Raw genomic sequence first — 27,720 nt, 5'->3', positions numbered from 1 at the left:
AAACAGAAGACTGAATGAGGGATTATCCTTGTCACTACCAGAGGTCTTTCCTTTTTCTCTCTAAAAAGCAACACACAGTGCTGGCTTGGTGTGGCTCAGTTGGTTGAGCGCGGTCACATGCACCGAGAGGATGCCAGTTCAATTCCTAGTCAGGGCACATGCCCAATACGGGGTGTACACGAAGCAGCCAATTGATGGTTCTCTCTCATTGATGTCTCTCCCCCCTGTTCCTTTCTCTTTTTAAAAATCTATAAAAACATACTAAAAACAAAAAAAGTAACATACATTTGTAGGGCCAGACTCTCAAATCAAACATATACAGGATTTTATAAGTATCTACAAATTCTCAAGGCTTATAAAGGCATCCATGCACATCCATTGTCTATGCTCTTCAACCAATCCTAACAGCTGACCCTTACCACATCTGGCTGGGAACAATGGAAAAGATGCCAGCTGGAATTGGCATAGAACTGGAAGGCAGGTATGAGGCAGGAATGATTTTTTTTCTGGCTCATAGATATGTCCATCGGGCACTCAATGCCAGTAGGGAATCGGAAGGTCAGGAGAAAGAGAAACGCAAAGGGATGAAGAACAATTTCAGACACAAAAACGGAAGGGAGAAGCCAGGATAGATCTTGTTTTCTTCCCTAAGGGATAGGCCCCATGTCTTCCATTGCTATCAGGGTGACATGATTCCGCAAAGTGTTTTCCTTGTTAAGTTCCATTTGACTTGTGTTTCTGTTCCTACATTATTTTTATTTATAAACTTAGCGTATCTACTTTGATTAATCAATGGCACTTTGCTATCAACTTTAAAAACTGTTGTTGGTATTTTTTTTAAAAAAAGAGAATGACTTCAAGCTTAAAGTATAAGTACACTAATGAATTACCCATGCATCTACCAAACTCTCAGAGCTTAACATTTCCACTTTAACTTTAATAAAGTATTTCTCAACTTAATAATAATCCTTTTCTAGTTGACTGCAACTTTTTTTGCAATTTATAACAATAGTAGAGCCCGGTGCACGAAATTTGTGCACGTGTGTGTGTGTGTGTGTGTGTGTGTGTGTGTGTGTGTGTCTTTCCCTCAGCCCGGATTGCAAGAGGGCCAGGCCAGGTTGAGGGACCCCGCCGGTGCATCCCCGCCAGTGCATGATCAGGGCTGGGGAGGGATACGGGAGGTTGGCCAGCCAGGGAGGGACCACGGGAGGGCTCCAGGGCGTGTCTGGCCCATCTTGCTCAGTTCCGATAGGCCGGACCCTAGCAGCGTCTGGCCTCTGGTGGTCAGTGCATGGCATAGTACATCAGCAGCATATTACGCTTTGACTGGTTGAACGGACAACTGGACACAGCATATTAGGCATTTATTATGTAGGACTAGAGGCCCAATGCATGAAATTCATGCAAGGGTCTTGGCTCCCATCTGCCACTTCTGCTTCGGCCCCCGTGGCTTTGTCCGGGAGGTCATCAGGAAGGACGTCTGGTCTAATTAGCATATTACGCTTTTATTATTATCTTACCTAATAAAAGAGTAATATGTAAATTGACCCTAACTCCGCTACGCCCACCAGCCAATCAGAGTATGCAAATTAACCTACCCAAGATGGCTACAGCCATGGAGAAAGTAAGAGGGAGGCTTGGGTTTCCAAGGCGATAGAAGCCAAGCTTTCACCTGCCCTGGCCGGCCTAAGCCTCCACTCAAGGCTACAAAGTTTCAATTATAGAAGGTAAACAAATCCAAACAGAAATGGCTGCCGGCCATGGAGCGAGCAGGAGGCTTGGCTCTGCTCCAGGATAAAAAGTTTCAATTGTAGAAGGTAAACAAATTCCAGATACCAGGGCCTCCATTTGGGTCGCCAGGGGGCGTGGCTGGCCTGCAAACCACCACAGGCTCCTCGCTCAGGCCGCCCCATGCCCCAAGGGAACCCCCACCCTGATCCGGGATACCCTTCAGTGCAAACCAGCTGGCCCCCAACCCTGCACCAGGCCTCTATCCTATCTAATAAAAGAGTAATATGCAGATTGACCATCACTCCAACACACAATATAGCTGCCCCCATGTGGTCAAAGATCCTGCCCCCAAGTGGACACAAGATTGCCACCGCAAGATGGCCAGCAGGGGAGGGCAGTTGGGAGGCACCAGGCCTGCAAGGGAGAGCAGTTGGAGGCGATCAACCCTGCAGGGGAGGGCAGTTAGGGGTGACCAAGCCGGCAGAGGAGGGAAGTTGGGGGCAAACAGGCTGGCAGGGGAGCAGTTAGACATCAATCAGGCTGGCATGGGAGTGGTTAGGGGGTGATCAGGCTGGCAGGCAGAAGCGGTTAGGGGCAATCAGGAAGGCAGGCAGGTGAGCAGTTGGGAGCCAGCAGTCCTGGATTGTGAGAGGGATGTCCGACTGCCCGTTTAGGCCCGATCCCTCGAGGGGTCCCAGATTAAAGAGGGTGCAGGCTGGGCTGAGGGACACCCCCCACCCCCGTGCACGAATTTCATGCACCGGGCCTCTAGTAGGTTATAATGACCATTCTTTTAAAAACTCCTCTTATGCATATGCATGAAAGCCCTCTATGATACAAATCCAGCAGTGCAATCGCTAGATAGAGAAGTACAGAGGATAACTTTATTAGGCATTGTCAAAGTGCTATAGCTATTAAGGGTTATAACTATTTTATCAATATTGATTTTAGTTACCTCACCCTCAGTTGGTATGATAAAAGTTAGCATTTTGCCAAACTAATGGGTATGACATGGAATTTTGATGGTTTCATTATTTTTTGGTGAATCCTCACCTGAGGATATTTTCCCATTCGTTTTTAGAAAGTGGAAGAGAGGGGGAGGGACAGAGAGAAAAATAGTGAAGTGAGAGACACATCGATTGTCCACCTCTTGCACTGGGATTGAGCCTGTAACCGAGATCTGTGCCCTTGACCAGAATCGAGCCTGGGACCCTACAGTGTGGGCTGACATTCTATCTACTAAGCCAAACTGGCAAGGGCTCATTTTCATTTTTCTGATTCAAATGACAATGAACAAATTTTCAGTTTATTGGCCACTAAAGCAACCCTCTCCTGTGAAATTTCCTGCTTGCATACTTTGACCTTTTTTCCCCTGTGGATTTTGGAATTTTTTAAACATATTTTTATTGCTTCAGAGAGGAAGGGAGAGGGACAGAGATAGAAACATCAATGATGAGAATCAATGATCGGCTGCCTCCTGCAAGCCCCCACTGGGGATTGAGCCCAACAACTGGGCATGTGCCCTTGATCAGAATCGAACTCTGGACCCTTCAGCGCACATACTGATGTTCTATCCACTGAGCCTGTCTTGGGTGGATTTTGGAATTCTTACTGATTTGGATAAGTGCTTTAAATAATCTTTTTGATTATGCATGAAAATTTTCTTTTTCTACTCCATGGTTAGTCTTTTCTCTTTGTTTATGGTGTTTCTGCCATATGAAAGTTTTATACAATTAATATATCAATCTCTATCCCCCTATAGTTTCCATGACTGAATGCTCAGTGCTGGAGTTCATCTAATTCCCTGGATACATATTCCAGCCTGCTGATTTAAAAAAAAATAATTTAAATTCTTTATTGTTTAAAGTATTACATGTCTCCTTTTTACCCCATTGACCTCTCCTTGGTTGTTCCCATCCCCCAGTCTGCTGATTCTTATTGATGTGTACCTAAACTGTAACCTGGTTTTAAGTTATTATTCCAATAATCATATTTTACATTTGTAAGAGTTCTATTTGTTTCCTTTGAATCTGCCTATATTTTCATCAAGATTATTTGCCCCTTATATTTACAATCCCTTTTTATATTTGACTACAGGCCGGGTACACGAAATTCGTGTGTGTGTGTGTGTGTGTGTGTGTGTGTGTGTGTCCCTCAGCCCAGCCTGCACCCTCTCCAATCTGAGACCCCTTGAGGGCAGTCAGACATCCCTCTCACAATCCAGGACTGCTGGCTCCCAACCGCTCGCCTGCCTGCCTGCCTGATCACCCCCTAACCACTCCACTGCCAGCCATATCGACGCCAAATTGCTCCCCTGCTGGCCCGATTGCCCCTAACTCCCCTCCACTTCAGGCCTGGTTTTCCCCAACTGCCCTCCCTTGCCAGGCTGGTCGCCCCTAACTGCCCTCTCCTGCTGGACCGATTGCCCCTAACTGCCCTCCCCTGCCGTCCTGGTCATCCCTAACTGCCCTTCCCTGCTGGCCTGATCACCCCCAACTGCCATCCTCTGTCGGCCCTCATGTCAACATGGGGGTGGCCATCTTGTGCGTTGGAGTGACAGTCAATTTGCATATCACCTTTTTATTATATAGGATAATGCTAAATATATATATTTTTTGTCTATTGCATGTACCAAATAGTATTCACAGTGATGTTGCCCATTGTGCTTTCAAAATCTAATTTCTATTCATCTTTTATAGGGATTTTAGCTGTGGTTATTCTCCCTGGAGAGAAATAGAGGTTCTCTAAACTGATTACTCCATACCCACAATTCAACCTAATAGCATGCCCACTAATTTACTGCTATTCTTTATTTCCCCTAAAAACAGTTCCTGAAAAATTTCTTTCCTTAGGTAAGATTTCTAATCTATATATATAAAAAGGCAGTGACCGTAACAACCAAAGGCTCGACTGAACACTGGAAGTCAGTTCTGTAGTTAGGGCTGGGTTGCTGTGGTGACCCAGCACTGACTGCTGAGGGGGCTGCAGATCAGGCTCGGAGAGAGGCCTGGAGAGAGGAGCAGAGTCTGATCAACAGCCTCCGTGGCAGCTGTTAATCAGCCCTTGCCTCTCTTTCTCTCCAGGCCTGGCCAGCAGTAAGCCTCTTTCTCTCCAGGCCTCCAAGGTGGCTGCTGATCAGCCTCGCCTCTCTGATCAGGACTGGTGATAGGCCCGTAGACTCTGACTGGCATAGAAACGGACCAATCAGAACCAAATCTGGGTGAACTCTGAGGAGCTAATGGCTGCCTAGGAGGCGGAGCTTTTGACGTTGAATGGCATAGAAACTGACCAATCAGAACCTAATCCAGACAAGAAGAAATAAAAGGCATCCAAATTGGAAAAGAAGTAAAACTGTCACTATTTGCAGATGACATGATATTGTACATAGAAAACCCTATAGACTCCATAAAAAAACTACTAGGTTTAATAAATGAATTTGGCAATGTAGCAGGATATAAAATTAATACATGGATATCTACAGTTCTTTTATAAATCAACTAGAGGCCTGGTGCACGAAATTCGTGCACAGAGGGGGGTTGTCCCTCAGCCCAGCCTATACCCTCTCCAATCTGGGACCCCTCAAGGGATGTTCGACTGCCCGTTTAGGCCTGATCCCTGGGATAAGGCCTAAACGGGCAGTCGGACATTCCTCTCACAATCCAGGACTGCTGGCTCCCAACTGCTTGCCTGCCTGCCTTCCTGATTGCCCCTAACCGCTTCTGCCTGCCAGCCTGATCACCCCCTAACCACATTGCTGCCAGCCTGTTTGCCCCAAACTTCCCTCCTCTGCCGGCCTGGTTACCCCTAACTGCCCTCTCCTGCAGGGTTGATCACCTCAGGCCTGGTCCCTCTCAACTGCCCTCCCTTGTAGGCCGGGTGCCTCCCAACTGCCCTCTCCTGCTGGCCATCTTGTGTCCACATGGGGGCAGGATCTTTGATCACATGGGGGCAGCTATATTGTGTGTTGCAGTGATGATCAATCTGCATAGTACTCTTTTATTAGATAGGATAGAGGCCTGGTACAGGGGTGGGGGCCAGCTGGTTTGCCCTGAAGGGTGTCCCTGATCAGGGTGGGGTTCCCTTGGGGCGTGGGGCAGCCTGAGCGAGGGGCCTGTGGTGGTTTGCAGGCCGGCCACGCCCCCTGGCAACCCAAGCAGAGGCCCTGGTATCTGGAATTTATTTTTCTTCTACAATTGGAACTTTGTAGCCTGGAGCAGAGCCAAGCCTGGGGCTCCCTCCGAGGCCATTTGTGTTGGGGTTATAATTGAAACTTTGTTGCCTTAAGCGGGTGGGCCCGGCCAGGGTGTGTGGAAAGCTTTGCTTTCCCCGTTGCCGGTGGCAACCCTGGCCTGCTCTCTCAAGCTCCATTCTGCCGCCATTTGTTTGAATTTGTTTACCTTCTATAATTGAAACTTTGTAGCTTGAGTGGAGGCTTAGGCCTGCAACGGCTGGCAGAAAGCTTGGCTTCCTCTGTTACCTAGGAAACCTTGCTCTCTGTGGCTGTAGCCATCTTGGTTTGGGTTAATTTGCATACTCGCTCTGATTGGATGGTGGGTGTGGCTTGTGGGTGTGTTGAAGGTATGGTCAATTTGCATATTTGTCTATTATTAGATAGGATTAGAGGCCCGGTGCACGAATTCGTGCACCAGTGGGGTCCCTCAGCCTGGCCTTTGGGATCAGGCTGAAAGTGGCTCTCCAATATCCCGAGGAGTCCTGGATTGGGAGAGGGCACAAGTCAGGTCGAGGACCCCACTGGTACACGATCAGGACCGGGGAGGGTTGCAGGAGGTTGACCAGCTGGGGAGAGACTGCAGGAGAACTCCAGGGCATGTCGGGCCCATGTTAGTCAGGCCCGATCAGCCGAACCCCAGCATCAAGCTAACCTACCGGATGAAGCATCTGCGCCCTGATGGTCAGTGCACGTCATAGCGAGTGGTTGAGCGGCCTTAGCAGCCCTTCACACTGCCTTCCCTCTAGAATACATCAGCCTGTTCCATGTGTCTATGTCGTTGGTTCTATTTTATTCACCAGTTTATTTTGCTCATTAGATTCCACATTGATGAGTGAGATCATGTGATAATTATCTTTCTCTGACTGGCTTATTTTGCTTAGCATAATACTCTTCAGGTCCATCCATGCTGTTGCAAATGGTAAGAGTTCTTTCTTTTTTACAGCTGCGTAGTATTCCATTGTGTAAATGTACCACAGTTATTAAAAAAAATAAATTATTTATTGTTGAGAGTATTACATATGTCCCTATTGCCCCCCCACTTCCCCTTCCAGCCAGCTCCCCCCCACCCAGGCCCTCACTGCCCCATTGTCTGTGTCCATAGGCCATGTATATATGCATACAAGCTCCTTGGTTGATTACCTCCCACACACCAACCCTCCCCCAACTTCCCTCTGAGATTCCCCAGTCTTTTCCATATTTCCATTTCTCTGGATCCACTCCATTCATCAGTTTATTTTATTACTTAGACTAGAGGCTTGGTGCACAATATTTGTGCACTGGGTGGGTGGGGGAAAGTGGGTCCCTCAGCCCCGCCTGTGCCCTCTCACAGTCCGGGAGCCCTGGGATCAACTGCCCCAAAGAGGTAGGCCCCGCCCACCCAGCCGGGGCTCCTCGATGGATTGCCCTGCAGAGGGAGGCCATGCATACCCGCTGTAGCATCACCGACAGGTAGACTGGGCCTCCCTCTTTGAGGCAATTGATCGCCCCAAAGAGATAAGCCCCACCCACCTAGCCAGGGCTTTACAATGGATTGCCCCCCGGAGAGGGAGGCCCCGCCCATCCACTGCAGCCCACTGGTTGGTGGCCTGGGCCTCCCTCTTTGGGGTGATTGTGGAACACCCAGAATTATTGATAGCCTGGCTGGCTGATGGCCAGGGCCTCCATCTACAGGGCAATCATGCAATCAATTGTGCCCCAGAGAGGGAGGCCCCGCCCACCCACCACACACCGCCAGTCGGTGGCCTGGGCCTCCCTCTTGGGGGTGATTGTGGAGCAATGGCTGGGCCCCCGACGAATCGCATCACACCTGCCTTGGCTGGCCTGGTGCCAGTGGGTGTCATAGTGCGGTCATCCAGGTTGTCCTGCTGTTCAGTCGATTTGCATATTATGCTTTTATTATTATAGAATCCACATGAGTGTGATCATGTGATAATTGTCTTTCTCTGACTGACTTAACTCACTTAGCATGATACCATTCAGATCCCTCCACGCTGTCTCAAAGGGTAAAAGATTCTTCTTTATTACGGCTGCAAAGTATTCCACGGTGTAAATGTACCACAGCTTTTTTATCCACTCGTCTACTGATGGGCACATGGGCTATTTCCACATCTTAGCTATTGTAAATTGGGCTGCTATGAACAAAGGGGGACATTCATTCTTTCGGATTTGTATTTCGGGTTTCTTAGACTATATTCCTAGAAGTGGGATCACTGGGTTAAATGGCAGATCCATATTTAATTTTTCGAGGAAACTTCATACTGTTTTCCATCATGTCTGCACCAGTGTGCATTCCCACCAGCAGTGTACTAGGGTTCCCTTTCCTTCACATTGTTGTCAGGACTTGTCATTTGTTGATATGTTGATGGTAGCCATTCTGACAGATGTGAGGTGATACCGCATTGTCATTTTAATTTGCATCTCTCTAATGATCTTTGAGCATTTTTTGATGCGTCCCCTGGCCATCTGTATGTCCACTTTGAATAAGTGTCTGTTTAGGTCCTTTGTCCATTTTTTGATTGGATTGTTTGTCTTTCTTTTGTTATGGTTTATGAGTTTCTTATATATTTGGATATTAACCCTTTATCAGATGTGACATTGTCAAATATGTTCTCCCATACAGTGGGCTACCTTTTCATTTTGTTGATGGTTTCTTTTGCTGTGCAGAAGCCTTTTATTTCGATGTAGTCCCATTTGTTTATTTTCTCGTAAGTTTCCATTGCCTTTGGAGATGTATCTGTAAACATATTGCCATGAGAGATGTCTGAGATTTTGCTGCGTATGGTTTCTTCTGGGATTTTTATGGTTTCCCGGCTTACATTTAAGTCTCTTATCCATTTTTAGTTTACTCTTATGTATGGTGTATGTTGGTGGTCTAATTTCATTTTTTTTGCATGTACCTGTCCAATATTCCCAACACCATTTTTAAAAAATAAATCTTTATTGTTCAGATTATTACAATTGTTCATCTTTATTGTTCATTATTACAATTTTTCCACCCATAGATCCCTTCCACCTGGTTCCCACCCCACCATCACCCCTTAACCCCCACCCCCCCCCCAGCACTGTCCTCATCCATAGGTGTATGATTTTTGTCCAGTCTGTCCCCACCCCCCACACCCGTTTCCCCCCGAGAAATGCCAGTCCATTCCCTTTCTAGGCCCCTGATTCTATTATATTCACCAGTTTATTCTGTTCATCAGATTTTTTTATTCACTTGATTTTTAGATTCACTTGTTGAGAGATATGTATTTGTTGTTCATAATTTTTATCTTTACCTTTTTCTTCTTCTTCCTCTAAGAACACCTTTCAGCATTTCACATAATACTGGTTTGGTGGTGATGAACTCCTTTAGCTTTTTCTTATCTGTGAAGCTCTTTATCTGACCTTCAATTCTGAATGATAGCTTTGCTGGGTAGAGTAATCTTGGTTGTAGGTTCTTGCTATTCATCACTTTGAATATTTCTTGCCACTCCCTTCTGGCCTGCATAGTTTCTGTTGAGAAGTCAGCTGACAGTCATATGGGTGCTCCCTTGTAGGTAACTGTTTTTCTCTTGCTGCTTTTAATACTCTCACTTTATCTTTTGCCCTTGGCATTTTAATTATGATGTGTCTTGGTGTGGTCCTCTTTGGATTCCTTTAGTTTGGGGTTTTCTACGCTTCCTGGACTTGTAAGTCTATTTCTTTCACCAGGTGGGGGAAGTTTTCTGTCATTATTTCTTCAAATAGGTTTTCAGTATCTTTCTCTCTCTCTTCTTCTGGCACCCCCATAATTTGGATGCTGGTACGCTTGAAGTTGTCCCAGAGGCTCCTTACACACTATCTTCATATTTTTGGATTATTTTTTCTTTTTGCTTTTTCAGTTGTTTTTTGCTTCTTTGTATTTCAAATCATTGACTTGATTCTTGCGATCCTCTAGTCTGCTTTTGGATCTCTGTATATTATTCTTTATTTCAGTCAGTGTATGCTTAATTTCTAGTTGGTCCTTTTTCATATCCGCGAAGGTCTCGCTAAATTTATCGGCCTTTTCTAGAAAATTCTTGACTAACCTTATAACCGTGGTTTTGAACTCTATATCTATATCTAGTTGTTTGTTTTCCTCCATTTCTTTCATTTGTGATCTGTTTCTTTGTCTCCGCATTTTCGCTGCTTCCCTGAGTTGATAGAGTGGCTTTGTGTGCTAGGTGTCCTATATGGCCCAGTGGCTCAGCCTCCCCAGTTACCTGAGGTGGACACTCTTTGTGCACCCCTTTGTGGGCTGTGTGCACAGTCTTGCTGTAGTTAAGCCTTGATTGTTGTTGGTATCACTGGGAGGAATTGACCTCCAGGCCAATTGGCTGTGAGGATCAGCTGTGTCTATGCTGGGAGAACTTCTATGCTGGATACACCCTTATGACACAAGACTTGCAAAAGCCTTTGTGCTCAGCTTGGATGGGGCGGAGTCTCAGGGTGGAGCAGACAGCATTGGTTTCCCATCAGCCCTGCCCTAATAGGCCCCTATGTCTCAGTGTCCTGTGGTAATCGCTGCAAGCACCTCTGAGAGAAAGCCGCCCTCAAGTTCCGCCCGCTGCCAGACAGTCCAGTTTCTCCCCGTATGAGTTTGGGTCCCCAGAGTCTCACCTGGAACTGGAGTTCAGAGCAGTTGGGAGCTTTTGTCTCCCTCCCGATTGAAAAAGCCAGCCGCGTACTCAGTTGCCTGCCCTTTCTGCGCACACGCCTCTGTATCTCTGCCTTCTGCAGCTCCTCTGAGTCTCAGTGTGCTTTTCTTTCCTTCTAGTTGTAGAATTTCCACTCAGCCAGCCTTCCTGTGGTTCTGATGTACGTTTTGTCTTTTAGTTGTAGTTTTGAAATTGTTGTGCGAGGCAGCAGTTTAGGTGTTTACCTATGCTGCCATCTTGGTTTTCTCCCAACACCATTTATTGAAGAGACTACCTTGAGTCCATTGTATGCTCTTGCCTCCTTTGTCAAATATTAATCAAATTTAATGGCTTGGGTCAATTTCTGGGTTCTCTGTTCTGTCCCATTTGATCTATATGCCCGTCCTTATGCCAGTACCACACAGTTTTGATTACGGTGGCTTTGTAGTATAACTTGATATTGTGATTCATTCAACTTTATTCTTCTTTCTCAAGATTACTGCATCACCTCAGAGTCTTTGTTGGTTCCATATTCATTTTAGGATTATTTGTTTTAGATCTGTGAAATAGGCCATTGGCATTCTGATAGGGATTGCATTGAGTCTATAGATTGCTTTAGATAGTATGGATTTTTAAAAAAATATATATTTTATTGTTTTTTTACAGAAAAGAAGGGAGAGGGATAGCAAGTTAGAAACATCAATGAGAGAGAAACATCAATCAGCTGCCTCCTGCACACCCCGCACTGGGGATGTGCCTGCAACCAAGGTACATGCCCTTAACCGGAATCGAATCCGGGACCTTTCAGTCTGCAGGCTGACGCTCTATCCACTGAGCCAAACCGGTTTCGGCTGGGTTAACCTTTTAAGAAATAGAAGGAATGGGGGTAAACATGCACATTGGGCCCAGCCAGTGTGCCTCAGTGGTTGAGTGTCGACCCATAAACCAGGAGAGCACAGTTCGGTTCCCTGTCAGGGCAAATGCCCAGGTTGTGGGCTCGATCCCTAGTGTGTGTGCAGGAGGCAGCTGGTCAATGATTCTCTCTCATCATTGATGTTTCTATCTTCTCCCTTCCTTTCTGAAATCAATAAAAAGATATTTAAAAGAAAGATTTAAAAAAAATAAGAAAGCTTTAAAAATACATTTATTTAAAAGAATATAAATATTGGTCAGTATTCAAACAAGCCAAATGATGTTATCACATGACACAACAGGCTCAGCTTATAAATATAACTGCTACATAACATATCTAAAGACAGTTGTTATCTGTTGCTATAATTTACAAACCTATGACTAGAACCCAAGCTTGAGAAAACGCTTTGCCTTCATAATATTCTAGATGTGTATAGTTTCATAAGCTAAAAAAAAAAAAAAAAATCTCCAAGGCTTTTCCTGAGCACATTTCATTTGTGTTCAAAATAATTTCTGTGAAAATAGTTGTCATCAATACTTTAAGTTTTGCCCTAACTGGTTTGGCTCAGTGGATAGAGCGTCGGCCTGCGGACTGAAGGGCCCCAGGTTCGATTCCGGTCAAGGGCATGTACCTGGGTTGCGGGCACATCCCCAGTGGGGGTGTGTGCAGGAGGCAGCTGATCGATGTTTCTCTCTCATCGATGTTTCTAACTCTCTATCCCTCTTCCTTCCTCTCTGTAAAAAATCAATAAAAAATATTAAAAAAAATACTTTAAGTTTTTCTCTATTCTATATAAGGAACTTAGCAGAAATGAGAACAGGCAAGAGAATGAAAGGAAGACACATAATGAAAAAATACCAGTGTTTTAGCAGGAATGCAATGGCAATGAGACAGGATCTAGATGAATAAAGAAGACAGAATAGAATTTACAAGTTAGAAGTTGCCAGAAACAGCTTAAATGACAGAACCCAGTATGATGTGGTGTTGGCTATAGGATTGCTATCACCATGCCACATGTTCCTTCCAGACTACACAGAAAGTCCACATACCTTCCACTGCCTTGACCTTTTCCTCCAACTCTCTTTTCTTCTCTTCCTTTAGCATCTGCTCTTGCTCCTTCTTCTGCACTGCTATAAGAAGTTGACGTTCTTCTTCCTCCTCTTTGCGCTTCTGTTTTTCTATCCTGGTAATCATAGGAGTCTCCTGTGAGGAGCCAGTAAGTGTAGAGTCAATATACAACAATGTAAGATCAGTTCTCTATTCTGAATTTCTCAATCTATTCAATAAATAATATTAGGTAGTTAGAGAATGTATAGCATACTTACAAATTCGTTTTTATCACCTAAAGAATATATATAATATATATGTAAACACACTAACATTAAAACACACTGGAGATTTTAAAAAGGGTACAAATTTTGGGCCCAATGGTTTACGTAATTTTGTAGTCTTTGGGAGGTAATACTATAAAGAATATACGGAACTGGAGAACAACAAATTGAGGCAGTTCAGAGACCTTTCTTACAGCTTTAATATTTGACAAAAGTGAAACCTTAATAAGTACCGTCATCTAAGTAAAAGGATGAGAAATATTCACTAGACAGAAAACAGACTCACAATTTCAACAATGTGCATCACTCTGAACCCTTAACTTTTATACTTTTCTTTAGTAGTAAGACAAAATAAAATTAGGGGGATGGTAGTAAGGACCACTGTTTTGCCTTAAATACACTGAGAATTTGCCTAAAGAATCCAATAAAAGAAAAGGTAAACAAACACACACACAAAAAAACAGGACAACTATACTTTATTGAACATTTACTCTGTATATTCCCCAAAATAAATAATCTGCTTTGGCTCACTAAGTCAGAGAAAAGGGGTCTAGGGGACAGGGTCAGGGGTTTAACTGGGGACCAGATGCTGCTGTCCACTGCTCCCTGGTTGTAAGCCTCCTGGGTGTCTCAAGTTTAGGAGGTGCATAACTGGGGGGGAAATGAGGGGAGGGAAAGGCAGGCATGCTCCTGGGAGGGAGAGCACTGTGAAGCTTTTTTTTTTTTTTTAAAGATCTTTTCAATAGGAAGCAGATGTAAGACTCTTTATGCAGATAAATATTTAAAAGTTTCATGCTATGGAAACTGTTCAAGTGATTTTAATGTGGGGAAAAAAAGTGAATATAGATCTCCATTTACATATGTCATAATTAAACACTAAAACTGCTGATTAAAATTTTGTATCATTTTCTTTATAGGCCTTAAAACTAGTTTTGATTCTCCATTTGATTCAGATTTTGAAGTTGTCATGATTAGATAGCCTTTGATAAAGTCATTTTTATCATTTAAATTTTGTAAGCCTGACTTAAAAGGAATTTGCTATCCAAAGGTAAAATCTGAAATGAGAGGAGAGATAAAAATGAAACAAACAAAAATTAACCATTATTACTGCATACATAATACTGTACTCATAAGGAACCTCAAAACATAAATAGAATTAAAGTTCCCCAAAATCTTTATCCTATAACCAATGCATGAGAACCATTCCCTTTACCCCATCTCTCCAGGTCCTTATTTAGTCCAACTTTTAGGCAACATCTTTCCTCAGCTGAGAAGTTATGATGGAATTATAGTTAATAAACCAAAGCAAACCAAAATAATTACTTTTGCTTCTTTCAGTCATATAGAGACTCCAAGCTGATACTACCTTCCTATATAATAAAGAGGTAATATGCAAATTAACCCTCACGCCCTCACAAGGTAGCTGCCTACAACCAAGCTGGCAGGGGGGTTAGTGAGGGACGAACAAACAGCAGGCTGCGTGGGGCGACCAGGTCGGCGGGGAGGCTATGAGGGGTGACCAGGCAGGCAGGGGGGGCAGTTGGGGGTACCAGGCCAGCAGGGGTGGCAGTTAGGGGTGACCAGGCTGGCAGGGGGACAGTTAGGGGCGATTAGGCTGGCAGGGGGGGCAGTTAAGGGTGACCAGGCAGGCAGGTGAGCGATTAGGAGCCAGCAGTCCAGGACTGTGAGAGGGATGTCCGACTGCCGGTTTAGGCCCAACCCCCAGGATTGGGCCTAAATTGGCAGTTGGACATCACCTGAGAGGTACCAGATTGGAGAGGGTGCAGGCTGGGCTGAGGGGACCCCCAACCCCCGTGCATGAATTTCATGCACAGGGCTTCTAGTTAATATATAAATTCATATGTTGGGGGGAAAAGGAGATGACAGAGGAAAACTAAGTCATGTCAAAGGAATTATTTCATTCAAAGAAAACTGTACTACTTTCTATAAATGAGACACATAAAAAGAAAAATGGGCACATATTTACATGTAACAATAATGTGTGTGCATTCTGTGCCTCTATGACAAAAGGACAGATGGTAAAAACATATTCTTCATTCAAAGAGTACAACAGGATATTAATAGGACCAAGAATTTTAATAAGGACTAAAGAGATGCAAGCCAATGACTCATGAATAGATATAATTAAACCACAAGAGTCACCTGGAAAACAACATGAATACATTTCAAGCATTAAGTCAATTGAAGGGGAAAAAAGGAAAGAATAGTTAGTTACATAAGTCTTTACAATATATAAATATTTTTTATAACAAATATGATTTATTATTCTTAGTATGTAACGATGTCTTACAAACAGAAGCCATCCCCAAAACAAACAGAACACAAATACAAAACATATAGAAGATAACTAAGCCATCCACACCAATGATCAAAAGGGAGAGCACAATACAATAGCTTTTTCACTTATAAAGTTGTTAAAAATGATACAAAGTGACACATTGTAAAGACTGGTAAACATGTCTTCTGGAGAACAATCTGGAGATATGTATCAGGAACCTATAAAGAGTACTACTTACACTTCTTAAAAATGAGATAGGCAAAAATGTTTTTGTGGTAGATTAATAGTTGATATTATATACTCAACACAGCCAACAAAAATTTCATTTCTGCCCTGGCCAATGGTGGTTCAAGAGTTAGTGTCTGCCCATGCATGGAAGGGTCATGGGTTCAATTCCCAGTCAAGGGCAAATACCTGGGTTGCAGGCTTGATCCCTGGCCCTGTAGGGGCAAGTGCAGGAGGCAACCAATTGATGTGTCTCTCTCACATCGATGTTTCTGTCTCTCTCCCTTCCACTCTCTAATAATCAATGGAGGATTAAAAAATGGTGGTAGTAAGTGGAAACTACACTGATACTTTCTCAGGACTAAACTGGAAATACAACTAAAATACAGGAAAACCACCCTGGAAATGAATTGAAGACTAGCTGGAGAGAACCCTGATAACCAAGGAGGGAAAGTGGAGAAAGCACAGACTGGTAGGAAGTGCAGAGGCACGGAAGGGTTAGAAGAGCTCCCACAGAAAACTCTGTGGTCTAAACCCCAGCCCAAAGCACCAAAACTGAGAAAGGTGACCACCTAACATCTGGCTGTGAAAAGCAGCAGGACTGCTGTCTGCCAGTGAGAAACTGGTGGAAATGCAGGCACCTTCTTAAAGGGTCAACGCAAAAAATTTCATGTGCAGCCATTCACCTTGGGTTCTGGCAGAAAAGACTGGAGCTCTCTGAAGAGACTCCATTATTGGGGACCTAGGGTTGGAGATTGGAGAGCAGCCACCCATGTTTCCTTTGTTGGTGGACCTTTGCTATCCAGGTGGTTTTGTCTGAGGGCAAGGCAGTTGCCCCACCCTGTTGGAAGACTCTCACCCCACCTATGGTCTATAGCCTGAGGCTAATCAAAACTGAGTGTCCATTGGACTTCAGGCAGAGGAGGATCTCTAGAGGCTAAGAGTCTTTGCCTGATCTCCTTCTAGACCCAGGACTAGGAAAAGCAGACTCTGGTGCACATCTTGGTCCTTGCCAAAAAGACCTAGCCCCAGCAGAGGGAGCCACAAGCTGTGGATTGCTGTTATCCACAAAGAGGGTATTCAGGGTGAGTCACAAACAGCATCTGAGATTGTCCTGCACTAGAGATTGGGAGTCATAGCAGACCTAACTAATATATAGACACAAACCCAAAGAAGCAACCATAATGGGGAGACAAAAACAACAACCACCAAACCAAAGAACAAGAGAATTCTCCATAAGAGCTAAACAAAATGGAGATAAGAAATTTATCAGAATAATGATGGCAAGGATGGTCAACAGCATTAGAAAATATATAGTAACTATGAAGAATAACATAGCACTAATAAAGAAAATAGTGGAAAGAATACAAAACAGATTAGGGGAAGCTGAGGATAGGATGAATAAAATCACTCAATCAGAGAACCAAAAAGAAAAACAACTAAAAACAACTAAAATCAGCCCTAGCTGATTTGGCTCAGTGGACAGAGCATTGGCCTGAGGAACAAAGGGTCCCGGGTTCAATTCCAGTCAAGGGCACGTACTTCAGTTGGTTGCAGGCTCCTCCCTGGCCTAGGCCCTGGCCCAGGCTTGTACAGGAGGCAACCAATCGATGTGTTTCTCTCACATCGATGATTCTCTCTGTCTTTCCCTCTTCCTTCCACTCTTCCTAAAAGTCAATGGAAAAAATCCTCGTTTGAGGATTAACAAAACAAAACAAAACCATAGGAGGACAGCTTAAGGGAGCTGTGGAACAACATGAAATGCAACAATATTCACATCATAGAAGACCCAGAAGGGGAAAAAAATGAGTGAGGAATAGAGAATGTGTCTGAAAAAATAATGGCAGAAAACTTCTCTACCCTGGTGAAGGAAAAAGTCACACAAGTTCAGGAGGCACAGAGAGTCCCAAGCAAGAAGAACCTAAACAGGCTCTTGGCGAGACATATCATAATTAAAATGCCAAAAAATAAAGACAATGAGAGAATCTTAAAGGCAGTAAGAGAAAAGCAATTTGTTACTTACCAAGGAACTCCATAAGACTGTCAGCTGATTTCTCATCAGAAACTCTATAGACCATAAGGGAATGGCATGAAATATTCAAGGTAATGAAAAGCAAGGATCTGAAATGAAGATTATTATACTCAGCAATGCTATCATTCAAAACAGATAGTGAAATAAAGAGATTCCCAGACAAAAAAAGCTTAAGGAGTTTATCACCACTAAACCAGCACTGCAAGAAATGCAAAAGGGACAGCTGTAATGAGGAGAAGAAATAGAAACACAGGCATGAAGGATTAAAGTGGCAATAAATAAGTACCTATCAATAGTAACATTAAATACTGCAATCAAAAGACACAGGGTAGGTGAATGGATAAAAAACACACACATGACCCATTTATATGCTGTCTATAAGAGACCCACCTCAGAATAAAAGACTCACACAGGATGTGAAGGCATGGTAAAAAGTTTTTTCATGTAAATAGACATGAAAAAAAAAAAAGCTGGGGTAGTAATACTCATAAGTGACAAAATAAGACTATAAAATGAAGGCCATCACAAGAGACTATAAAGGTCACTACATAATACTTAAGGGACCAACTGAATAAGAGGATATAACCCTGGTAAACATATGCACCCAATACGGGAGCACCTAAATATCTAAAAAAAAAAAAAATCTAGAGGGCTTTAAGGAAGAGGTCAACAGCAATACAGATATAGTAGGGGGCCTTAACACCCCACTGACATCACTGAATAGATCTTCCAGACAAAAAAATAACAGGAAAACAGAGACTCTAAATGATGATTTAAAAGATATTTATAGGACATTTCACTCCAAAGCTACAGAATATAAATCAAGTGAACATGGGTCATTCTCAAAGATAGACCACATGTTAAGACACAAATCAAGTCTCTCAAGAAGATTGAAATCATATCAAGCATCTTCTTAGATCACAATGGAATTAAATTAGAAATCAACGACAGCAAAAACATTCCCAAACATTCAAACACATGGAGGCTAAATAGCATGCTATTAAATAATGAATAGGTTACCATGAGGTCAAGAAAGACATAAAAAACTTCCTGGAAACAAATGAAAATGAACATACAACAACCCAAAATTTATGGGACAGTGAAAGCAGTTCTGAGAGGAAGTTCATAGCCCTAGAAGCATACCTCAAAAAACACAAAAAAATTAATAAATTATTTAACCTTACAATGTAAAGAATTAGAAAGAGAACAACAAGAAAAGACCAGAGTAAGTAGAATGAAGGAAATAATAAAGATTAGAGCAGAAATAAGTGACAGAGAGACAAAAAACAAACCAAAAAAATCAATGAAAACAAGACCTTTTTTTTGAAAATATAAACAAGATTGATGAACCATGAACCAGACTAATCAAGAAACAAAGAGGACCCAATTAAATAAAATCAGAAATGAAAGCAGTGAAGTAAAAACTGAACACACAGAAATACAAAGAATTGTAAGAAAATACTGTGAACATGCCCACAAGCTCGACAATGTGGAGAAATGGACAAATTACTGAAAAATAGAATCTATATAATTTTCCAAAACTCAATCAGGAAAAACAAAAACAAAACAGAATAGGCCAATAACAACTGATGAAGTAGAAGCAATAATAATAATAATAAAAAAAAAACCTCCCAGCAAACAAAAAACCCTGTTCAGGATGGTTTCTCATAGAAGTTTTACCAAACATTCAAGGAATTAACATGTATACTCCTCAAACTATTCCAAAAAGTCCAAGAAACACTTCCAAACTCTTTTTATGAGGTCAGCATTATCCTAATTCCAAAACCACATAAAGACACTAAAAAGAAAGAGGATTACAGGCCAATATCCCTGATGAACATAGATGCTAAAATCCTCAACAAAATATTAGCAAATCACATCCAGCAATATATTAAAAAGACCATACACCATGACCAAATGGGGTTTATTCCAGGGATGCAAGCCTGGTACAATATCCTTAAATCAATAAATGTGATACATCACATAAACAAATTGAAAGACAACAATCACATGAGCATATCAATAGATGCAGAAAAAGTATTCAACAAAAACCAACACCCAGTTTTGATAAAAACTCTCCAAAAAAAATGGGAATAGTGGGATTATATCTCAACATAATAAAGGCAACATATGACAAACTTACAGCAAACATCATACTAAACTTCATCTTTTCCCCTAAGAACAGGAACAAGACAGGGATGTCTACTTTCACCACTCTTATTCAACACGGTACTGGAAGTCCTAGTCACCATGATCAGAAAAGAGGAAAACATAAAAGGCATTCAAATTGGAGAGGAGGAAGTAAAACTGTCATTATTCGCAGGTGACTTGATTCTGTACATAGAAAACCATTAAGACTCCATCAAAAAATTACTAGATTTAATAAATGAATTTGGCAATATAGCAGGATACAAATTAAGATGCAGAATCTATGGCAGTTTTATACACCAATAATGAATTCTCAGAAAGAGAAACTAAATAAACAATCCCATTTACTACTGCAACAGAAAAAAATTAGGAAACTTACGAATAAAATTAACCAAGTAGGTAAAAGGCTGGTACTTGGGAAACTGCAGGATGTTGAAAAAAGAGATAGAGGAAGACAAACAAGTGGAAGAAAATACTGTGTTCATTGACTGGTAAAATTAACATCATTAAAATTTCCATACTACATAAAGCAATCTACAGATTCAATGTAATTCCTAGTATAATACCAAAGACATATTTCACAAATCTAGAACAAATACTCCAAAATTTATATGGAATCAAAAAGACCCTGAATACCCTCAGTAATCTTGAGAAAGAACAACATTGAGGAATCCCAATACCAGATGTCAAGTTATACTTACAAAGCCACTATACTCAAAACCGCCTGGCACAAGAATGGGCATATAGATCAATGGGACAGTACAGGAGAACTCATTATGTTAAATTAATATTTGACAAAGGAGTCAAGACAGTCTTTTCAATAAATGGTATTGAGAAAATTGAACAGATACATGCAAAAAAATGCAACTAGACCACCAAATTATACCATACACAAGAATAAACTAAAAGTGGACAAAAGATTTAAATGTAAGTTGTGAAACAATAGAAATCCTAGAAGAAACTATAGGCAACAAATTCTCAGACATCTCTTGTAGCCATATGTTTACAGATACATCTCATAAAGCAAAGAAAACTAAGGAGAAAATAAATAGGACAACATCAAAATAAAAAGCTTTTGCACAGCAAAAGAAACCATCAACAAAATAAAAAGGGAGCCCACGGTATGGAAGAATATATTTGGCAATGATACATCTAATAAAGAGTTAATATCTAAAATATATAAGGAGGAGGAACCAAGATGGCGGCAAAGGTAAACAACTAAACTGCCGCCTTGCACAACAATTTCAAAAGTACAACTAAAAGACAAAACGTCTACCACCCAGAACCACGGGAAAGCTGGCTGAGTGGTAGATTTACAACTAAGAAGGAAAGAGAAAGGAGCACAAACGCTGAAAAGCTGAGGTACGGAGGTGTGTGAAACGGTGGCGGGCGACTGGGCGCGTGGCTCTTTTTCAACTCAAAGGGAGACAAGCTCCCGATCACTCTGAAATCCAGTTTCTGGGGACACGCGGGGGACCCTGACGCCTAGGGGAGAAGCTGGACTCTCGGCCATCGGGTCTGAAAGTGAGCGTGACTTTTTTGCAGAGGTGCGCCCAGAAATCATTGTTTACTGCGCTGGAGCGCGTGACGCAGGGACTTGGAAACGCGGAAAGGCAGAGACTGCTGACGGCAGCCATCGCCGTTTGTCACGCCCTAGCCTAGTGACGCCCTGAGACCCCGCCCCATCCTGAGACCCCGCCCCGCACATTCTACAAACCTGCCCAGGCTCCACACAGCGGCTTTTGCATATAAATGGTCTGTTCTGTGGAAGCTTAACCAAATAAACTGCAACTCCAGTCAGACTGCTCCAAAACTGCCAAAGCCCAAGCAAAGAGGAGAAAACTGTAGTTTTTGCTGTAACTCCTGCTGGGTGGCCTCAGACAGTAGCTGACCTGCACCCCATTGGAGATCCAGAATCTAGGGTATCTAGTGGTCGGTGTGAGACGACACCAGATTTCAACCACTCTCATAAGGGACACATTCAAGTGGCAGACTCAGTGAGCACCAAAGCCCTACTGGAACAAGTCCTGCCACATAAATGTGTCTCCAGCACAGCAATTCTTCTGTTATAGACACAGCGGGTCCTCACAGCCAATTGGCCTGGAGGTCAATTCCTCCCAGTGACACCAACAACAATCAAGACTTAACTACAACAAGGCTGTACACACAGTCCACAAAGGGGAGCACCAAGAGCGTCCACCTCAGGTAACTGGGAGGCTGACCCGTGGAACCAATAGGACACCTAGTACACAAAGCTACCCTACCAACTCAGGGAAGCAGCGAAAATGAGGAGACAAGGAAACAGATCACAAACGAAAGAAATGGAGGAGAACAAACGAATGGACATAGAGTTCAAAACCACGGTTATAAGGTTTTTCAAGAATTTCATGGAAAAGGCTGATAAATTTAATGAGACCCTCGAGGATATGAAAAAGGACCAACAAGAAATTAAACATATACTGACTGAAATAAAAAATATTATACAGAGACCCAACAGCAGACTAAAGGAACTCAAGAATCAAGTCAAAGATTTGGAATACAATGAGGCAAAGGACACTCCTCCAGAGAAGCAAGAAGAGAAGAGAATTCAGAAAGTTGAAGATAGTCGGAAGAAGAAAAAAGTAAAGATAAAAATTAAGAACAACAAATACATATCTATCAACAAGTGAATCTAAAATTCAAGTGCATTAAAATGTGAGGAACAGAATAAACTGGTGAACATAATAGAATCAGGGGCATAGAATCAGAGTGGATTGATAATTCTCAGGGGGAAAAGGGTGTCTCTGTGTGTGGGGTACGGGAAGAGACTGGACAAAAATCATACACCTATGCATGAGGACAGCGGGGGGGGGGGGGGAGGTATGGGTAAAGGGGGGGGGGGAACTGGGTGGAGGAGAGATATGGGGGGAAAAAGGAGAAACAATTGTAATAATCTGAACAATAAAAATTTATTAAATTAAAAAAAAATCATAGGCTAGGAAAAAACCTGAGCTACTTGTATTTAAAAACCAGCATGCCAATTTTAATTATCTTATTTCTAGAAAAGAATGTTTCATTCATCTGCTACTCCACCCAAAATAAAAGTAGACTTTTAAGACAAAAAAAAAAAATATATATATATGGAAAAAAAAAGGAAAATATATAAGGAACTCATGCAACTTAACAAAAGGAAGACAAACAATCCAATCAAAAAATGGCAAAGGACCTAAATCGACACTTCTCCAAAGTGGACATACAGATGATCAAGAGACATATGAAAAAATGCTCAAAGTCACTGATCATCAGAGATGCAAATTAAAAGAACAATGAGGTATCACCTCACACCTGTCAGAATGGCTACCATTAACAAATCAACAAATGAGCCCTAGCTGGTTTGGGTCAGTGGATAGAGTGTTGGCCTGGGGACTGAAGGGTTTGATTCTGGTCAAGGGCACATACCCCGGTTGCAGGCTTGATCCCCAGTGGGGGGCGTGCAGGAGGCAGCTGATCAATGATTCTCTCTCATCATTGATGTTTCTATCTCTTTCCCTCTCCCTTCCTCTCAATAAAAATATATTTTAAAAAAATCAACAAAGGACAAGCGCTGGTGAGGATGTAAAGAAAAGGGAACTGTAGTACACTGCTGGTGCGAATGCAGACTGGTGCAGCCATTATGGAAAACAGTATGGATTTTTCTCAAAAAATTAAATGCGGAACTGCCATTTGACACAGTGACCCCACTTCTAGGAATATATCCTAAGAAACCAAAACACCAATCAGAAAGAATGTATGTACCCCTATGTTCATAGCAGCACAATTTACAATAGCTAAGATCTGGAAACAGCCCAAGTGTATCAGTAGGTAAATGGATTAAAAGCTGTGGTACATTTACAACATGGAATACTTTGCAGCAGTAAAAAAGAAGGATCTCTTATATTTTGAGACAGCATGGAGGGACCTGGAGAGTATTATGCTAAGCGAAATATGCCAGTTAGAGAAAGACAGGTATTACATGATCTCACTCATATGTGGAATGTAATGAACAAAATAAAATGTTGAACAAAATAGATCCAGATACATAGAAGCATAGAACAGACTGTGGAATCTTAGAGGGAAAACAGGGAAAGGTGGGGGGAAGGGGAGAAGAGATCAACCAAAGAACTCAACAATAAAGATTTTAAAAAGAAAATTAATGGAAAAATATGCTTTGGTGAGGATTAACAATAGATCTCTCTCTAAAAAGAGATAATACGCAAATTGTCTGGGACACCGTAATGTCATGACCTCTCAGGAGGAGGCTGCGTACACAGGTGGGCAGGAGGGGACTGCATGTGTGGTGAGGCAAGCCACGGATGGTGCAGGCCCACAGAGAACAGGGCTGCTAGCCACGGAATGCTGGCAGTCCCTCCTCTGCGCATGAGCTGCAGCGGAAACACCTTTTCTGACTGCTCATTGGCTAAGTTCCCTGTACGCGACTTACAATGTTCTTGGTAACTTGGGTAATAAGAATCCAAGAAGGTGATCTAGGATTTTTCCACCTCATTCCTGGAAGAAAAATGGACGGTCCGCTGGTGGAGGGCTAAGAAATGTCATATCCTGCCCTAGCCAGTTTGCCTCAGTGGATAGAGCCTCGGCCTGCCGACCGCAGGGTCTGGGTTCGATTCTGGTTAAGGGCAAGTACCTAGGTTGAAGGCTCCTCCCTAGGTCAGGGCTCATGCAGGAGGCAACCAATTGAAGTGTCCGTCTCACATTGATGTTTCTCTCCATATTTCCCTTTCTCTTCTACACTCTCTAAAAATCAATGGAAAAATATCCTCATGTGAGGATAAAAAATGAGAAAGAAAGAAAGAAAGGTCATATCCTATGAAAGAGACATCTTGAAAATGCCTAAAGAACGTAATTTTCTTGTGGTGAAGGGACTGGAGTCTGTGTTGATGAAAACACCTTGGCGGCTGCGGCGGCTGTCAGTGGCAGCAGCAGCGGGATGATGGGAGTGGCACCTTCCCCTGATCAGCCCGGTCGCTGCAGAGGGAGGCCAGACTGTGGGGAGTGGGCCTACGCCGTCAGGAGGACATCCCCTGAGGGCTCCCAGATTGGAGAGGGTGCAGGTCAGGCTGAGGGACTTCCCTGCCGTGCACAAATTTTGTACACCAGGCCTCTAGTAAACAAACAAACAAACAAATAAATAAAATTATTTCTGAGGATTATTTGATGAAACACATTCCTTACAATGTTAAAGGAAAAATACAGGTCACAGATTAATATTTACTACTAGAAGCCTGATGCACAAAGATTCATGCTAGAATGGGCCTTCCTTTCCCTGGCTGCCGGCACCGCCTTTCCACTCCAGCCCAGCCCAGGAGCCACCTCTTTCCGCTCCGGAGCTGCCTTCCCACGCTGCCCAGAGGCCCTGAGAGACAGGGGGTGGGGCGGAATGCCTGCTTCCCGCCCACCCCCAGTTGCTCGGCGCTTATGTATGCAAATGAACTGCCATCTTTGTTGGGTTAATTTGCATACCACGCCTGATTGGCTGGTGGGCATAGCGGAGGTATGGTCAATTTACATGTTTGTCTATTATTAGGTAAGATAATTCCATTTCTGTAATAAATGCATTGAGAAGGGGCCTTAAGCAAAGACATATCAACAGTGATTCTGTGGAATCTAATGAACAACATAAACTGTTGAAGAAAAATAGACCCAGAGACACAGAAGCATTGAACAGACTGTCAAACCTTAGAGGGAAGGCAGGGAAGAGTGAGGGTGAGGGGGCAAGAGATCATCCAATGAACTCATATGCATATATCCATAACATATGGACACAGACAATAGGGGTGGTGAAGGCCTGGGGTGTGGTGTGGGGCAGAGTGTGAGAGGTCAATGGGGGGGAAAAAGGGGACATATGTAATACTTTTAACAATAAGGATTAAAAAATAAATAAAACTAAAAAATAAAAGTACCAAAAACAGAAAACAAATTAACAGTGATGATTTCTTAATTGTAAGATTACTATGTCTTCTATAGTTTTCCACATGCAGTCTCACAAGTTTTTTGTAAAGGGATGGATATTATTTTGGACATAGAACTTCCCAAATAAACTGGGAAATCCAACTACTATTACATGATGTAAAATGATTTATTTTTTAGTTACTTTTTACTTCCTCCAGTGTGTGAACCCTGTAAAGGTAAATTGTTAAAGTACAAAAAAGTTAGAATAGAAGATTTTAAAAAATAAGTTTAACTTTTATTTAACTTTTTATTGTTTTATGTTTTTGTTGATTTTACAGAGAGGAGCAGAAAGGGAGAGAGAGAAATATAAATTGGTTGTTCCTGTATACCCCCTCCTACTGGGGATCAATTCCCATATGCCCTGACTGGGAATCAAACCTGTGACTTCTCGGTGCATGGGACCAAAGTCACACAGGTCTGACAGAATATGTAGATTTTTAAGGTGAGATATTAAAAATCAACTATATACAGTTTAAGATATTTTGGCAACAACGAAGCAGGAATTTTAAAGCACAGGAACAATCCCTGGCCATTGTGAGTATGGTTGAGTCTTGACCACATTTTGAAGAAAAAAAAAAAAAAAAAGAGCCCTAACCAGTTACATCAGCCTGTGGACTGAAGGGTCCCAGGTTCAATTCCAGTCAAGGGTACATGCCCACATTGTGGGCTTGATCTCCAGCAGGGGGCATGCAGGAGACAGCTGACCAATGTTTCTCTCTCATCATTGATGTTTCTCTTTCCCTCTCCCTTCCTCTCTGAAATCAATAAAAATATATAAAAAAATGGATTGGGTGCTAACTTAAAAAAAAACAACTTAGGAAAATTATAGATGTAAATGATTACTGCTAAATCAGGGGCTCTACATCATTTGAAAAAATATGTACAAACTACTCTATTTTTTACTGAAGTAAAAATAATTTAAACATAAAATAATTTAAAAGTATACAATTCAGTGATGTTTAATACACTCACAGTGTTATGCAGCCAACACCTATATTAAGTTGCAAAACACTTTTAGCACCCCAAAGGAAAACCCTGTATCCATTAAGCAGCCACTCTCTATTCTGTACTACCCTAGCCCGAAAACCACCAATGTGCTCTGCACCTCTATGGGTTTACTTACTCTGGATATTTCACAAACACAGAATCATACAGTATGTCTACTTAGTTATTTTAGATTGACGTGCACTGACCCCTGGTGGTCAGTGAGCTCCCACAGCGGGACCGCTGCTCAGCTGACTGATGGGTGCCAGTCACTGGCTCACAGATGGCAAGTGCAGCTGTGGTGGCGCGAGCCTTGCCCACGAACACTCCCCGTGTGCCCCTCCCCCATCAGGACTGGGACTGGGATCATGACCGGCATTGGGACTGCCTGGGTGCGAGCCCGCAGCCACTTTTAGGTCATGGGTGCGCCGGTATCACCCTAGGATGGGCGCGTGGAGATGAGTGCCAGCAAGCCTACCGAGTGGCAGTGGCAGGCGCAGCAGGGTGAGGATCAGCAGAGCGGCAGGCAGGAGTGACAGGGATTGCCAGTTTCGGCCTGATACCTGCAGGCCATGCCGAGGGATCCCACCAGTGCACAGTGCACCGGGCCTCTAGTAATCTATATACATAAAAGCTTAATATGCTGCCCCCTTGGGAACTTGACCGGAAGTTCGATCGCTTGCTATGATGTGCGCTGACCACCAGGGGGCAGCACGGAACAAAGGGAGACCCTGGCCGGCAGCCAGTGAAGGTAGACCCCAGTCGGCAGCCTGAAGGCCCTTAATGGCCCTGATTGCTGGCCAGGCCTAGGGACCCTACCTACACACGAATTTCACGCACTGGGCCTCTAGTATTATAATAACTTCGTATGGTGAAGGGTGGGTATTATATATTGAAAGTTGATGAGAGATCTTGAAAGTTACCATTATAAAAACCCCCATAAACTTGTAATTGTACAGCGACGAATGTTAAGACTTACTTGTGTTGAGAATTTATATATATACTAGAGGCCCGGTGCACAAAATTCGTGCACGGGGTGGGGGGTGTCCCTCAGCCCAGCCTGCACCCTCTCCAATCTGGGACCCCTCGAGGGATGTCCGACTGCCCATTTCATCCCTCTCACAATCCAGGACTGCTGGCTCCCAACTGCTCACCTGCCTGCCTTCCTGATGCCCCTAACCACTTCTGCCTGCCAGCCTGATCACTG

General features: G+C 43.0%; 1 protein-coding gene across 7 annotated transcripts in view; it reads right to left on the bottom strand.

Annotated features, from left to right (window-relative positions):
* CECR2 (CECR2 histone acetyl-lysine reader) overlaps positions 1–27,720 on the bottom strand; it is a 189,210-nt gene that overhangs the window by 15,852 nt on the left and 145,638 nt on the right. For 6 of the 7 annotated variants that reach the window (XM_079774003.1, XM_079774006.1, XM_079774005.1 and 3 more), the window contains one exon: positions 12,559–12,712. In XM_079774003.1, coding sequence (XP_079630129.1) covers positions 12,559–12,712 — 154 coding nt within the window. Of the gene's footprint in view, positions 1–12,558; positions 12,713–17,387; positions 18,991–27,720 lie in introns of those variants that run through there. The other variant, XM_079774009.1, reaches the window with a different exon arrangement.

Source organism: Cnephaeus nilssonii, assembly GCF_951640355.1.
Source record: "Cnephaeus nilssonii genome assembly, chromosome: 6".
NCBI lineage: Eukaryota > Metazoa > Chordata > Mammalia > Chiroptera > Vespertilionidae > Cnephaeus > Cnephaeus nilssonii.
The sequence above is the reverse complement of the archived record's forward strand: the minus strand, read 5'-3'. Positions and strand labels throughout refer to the sequence as shown.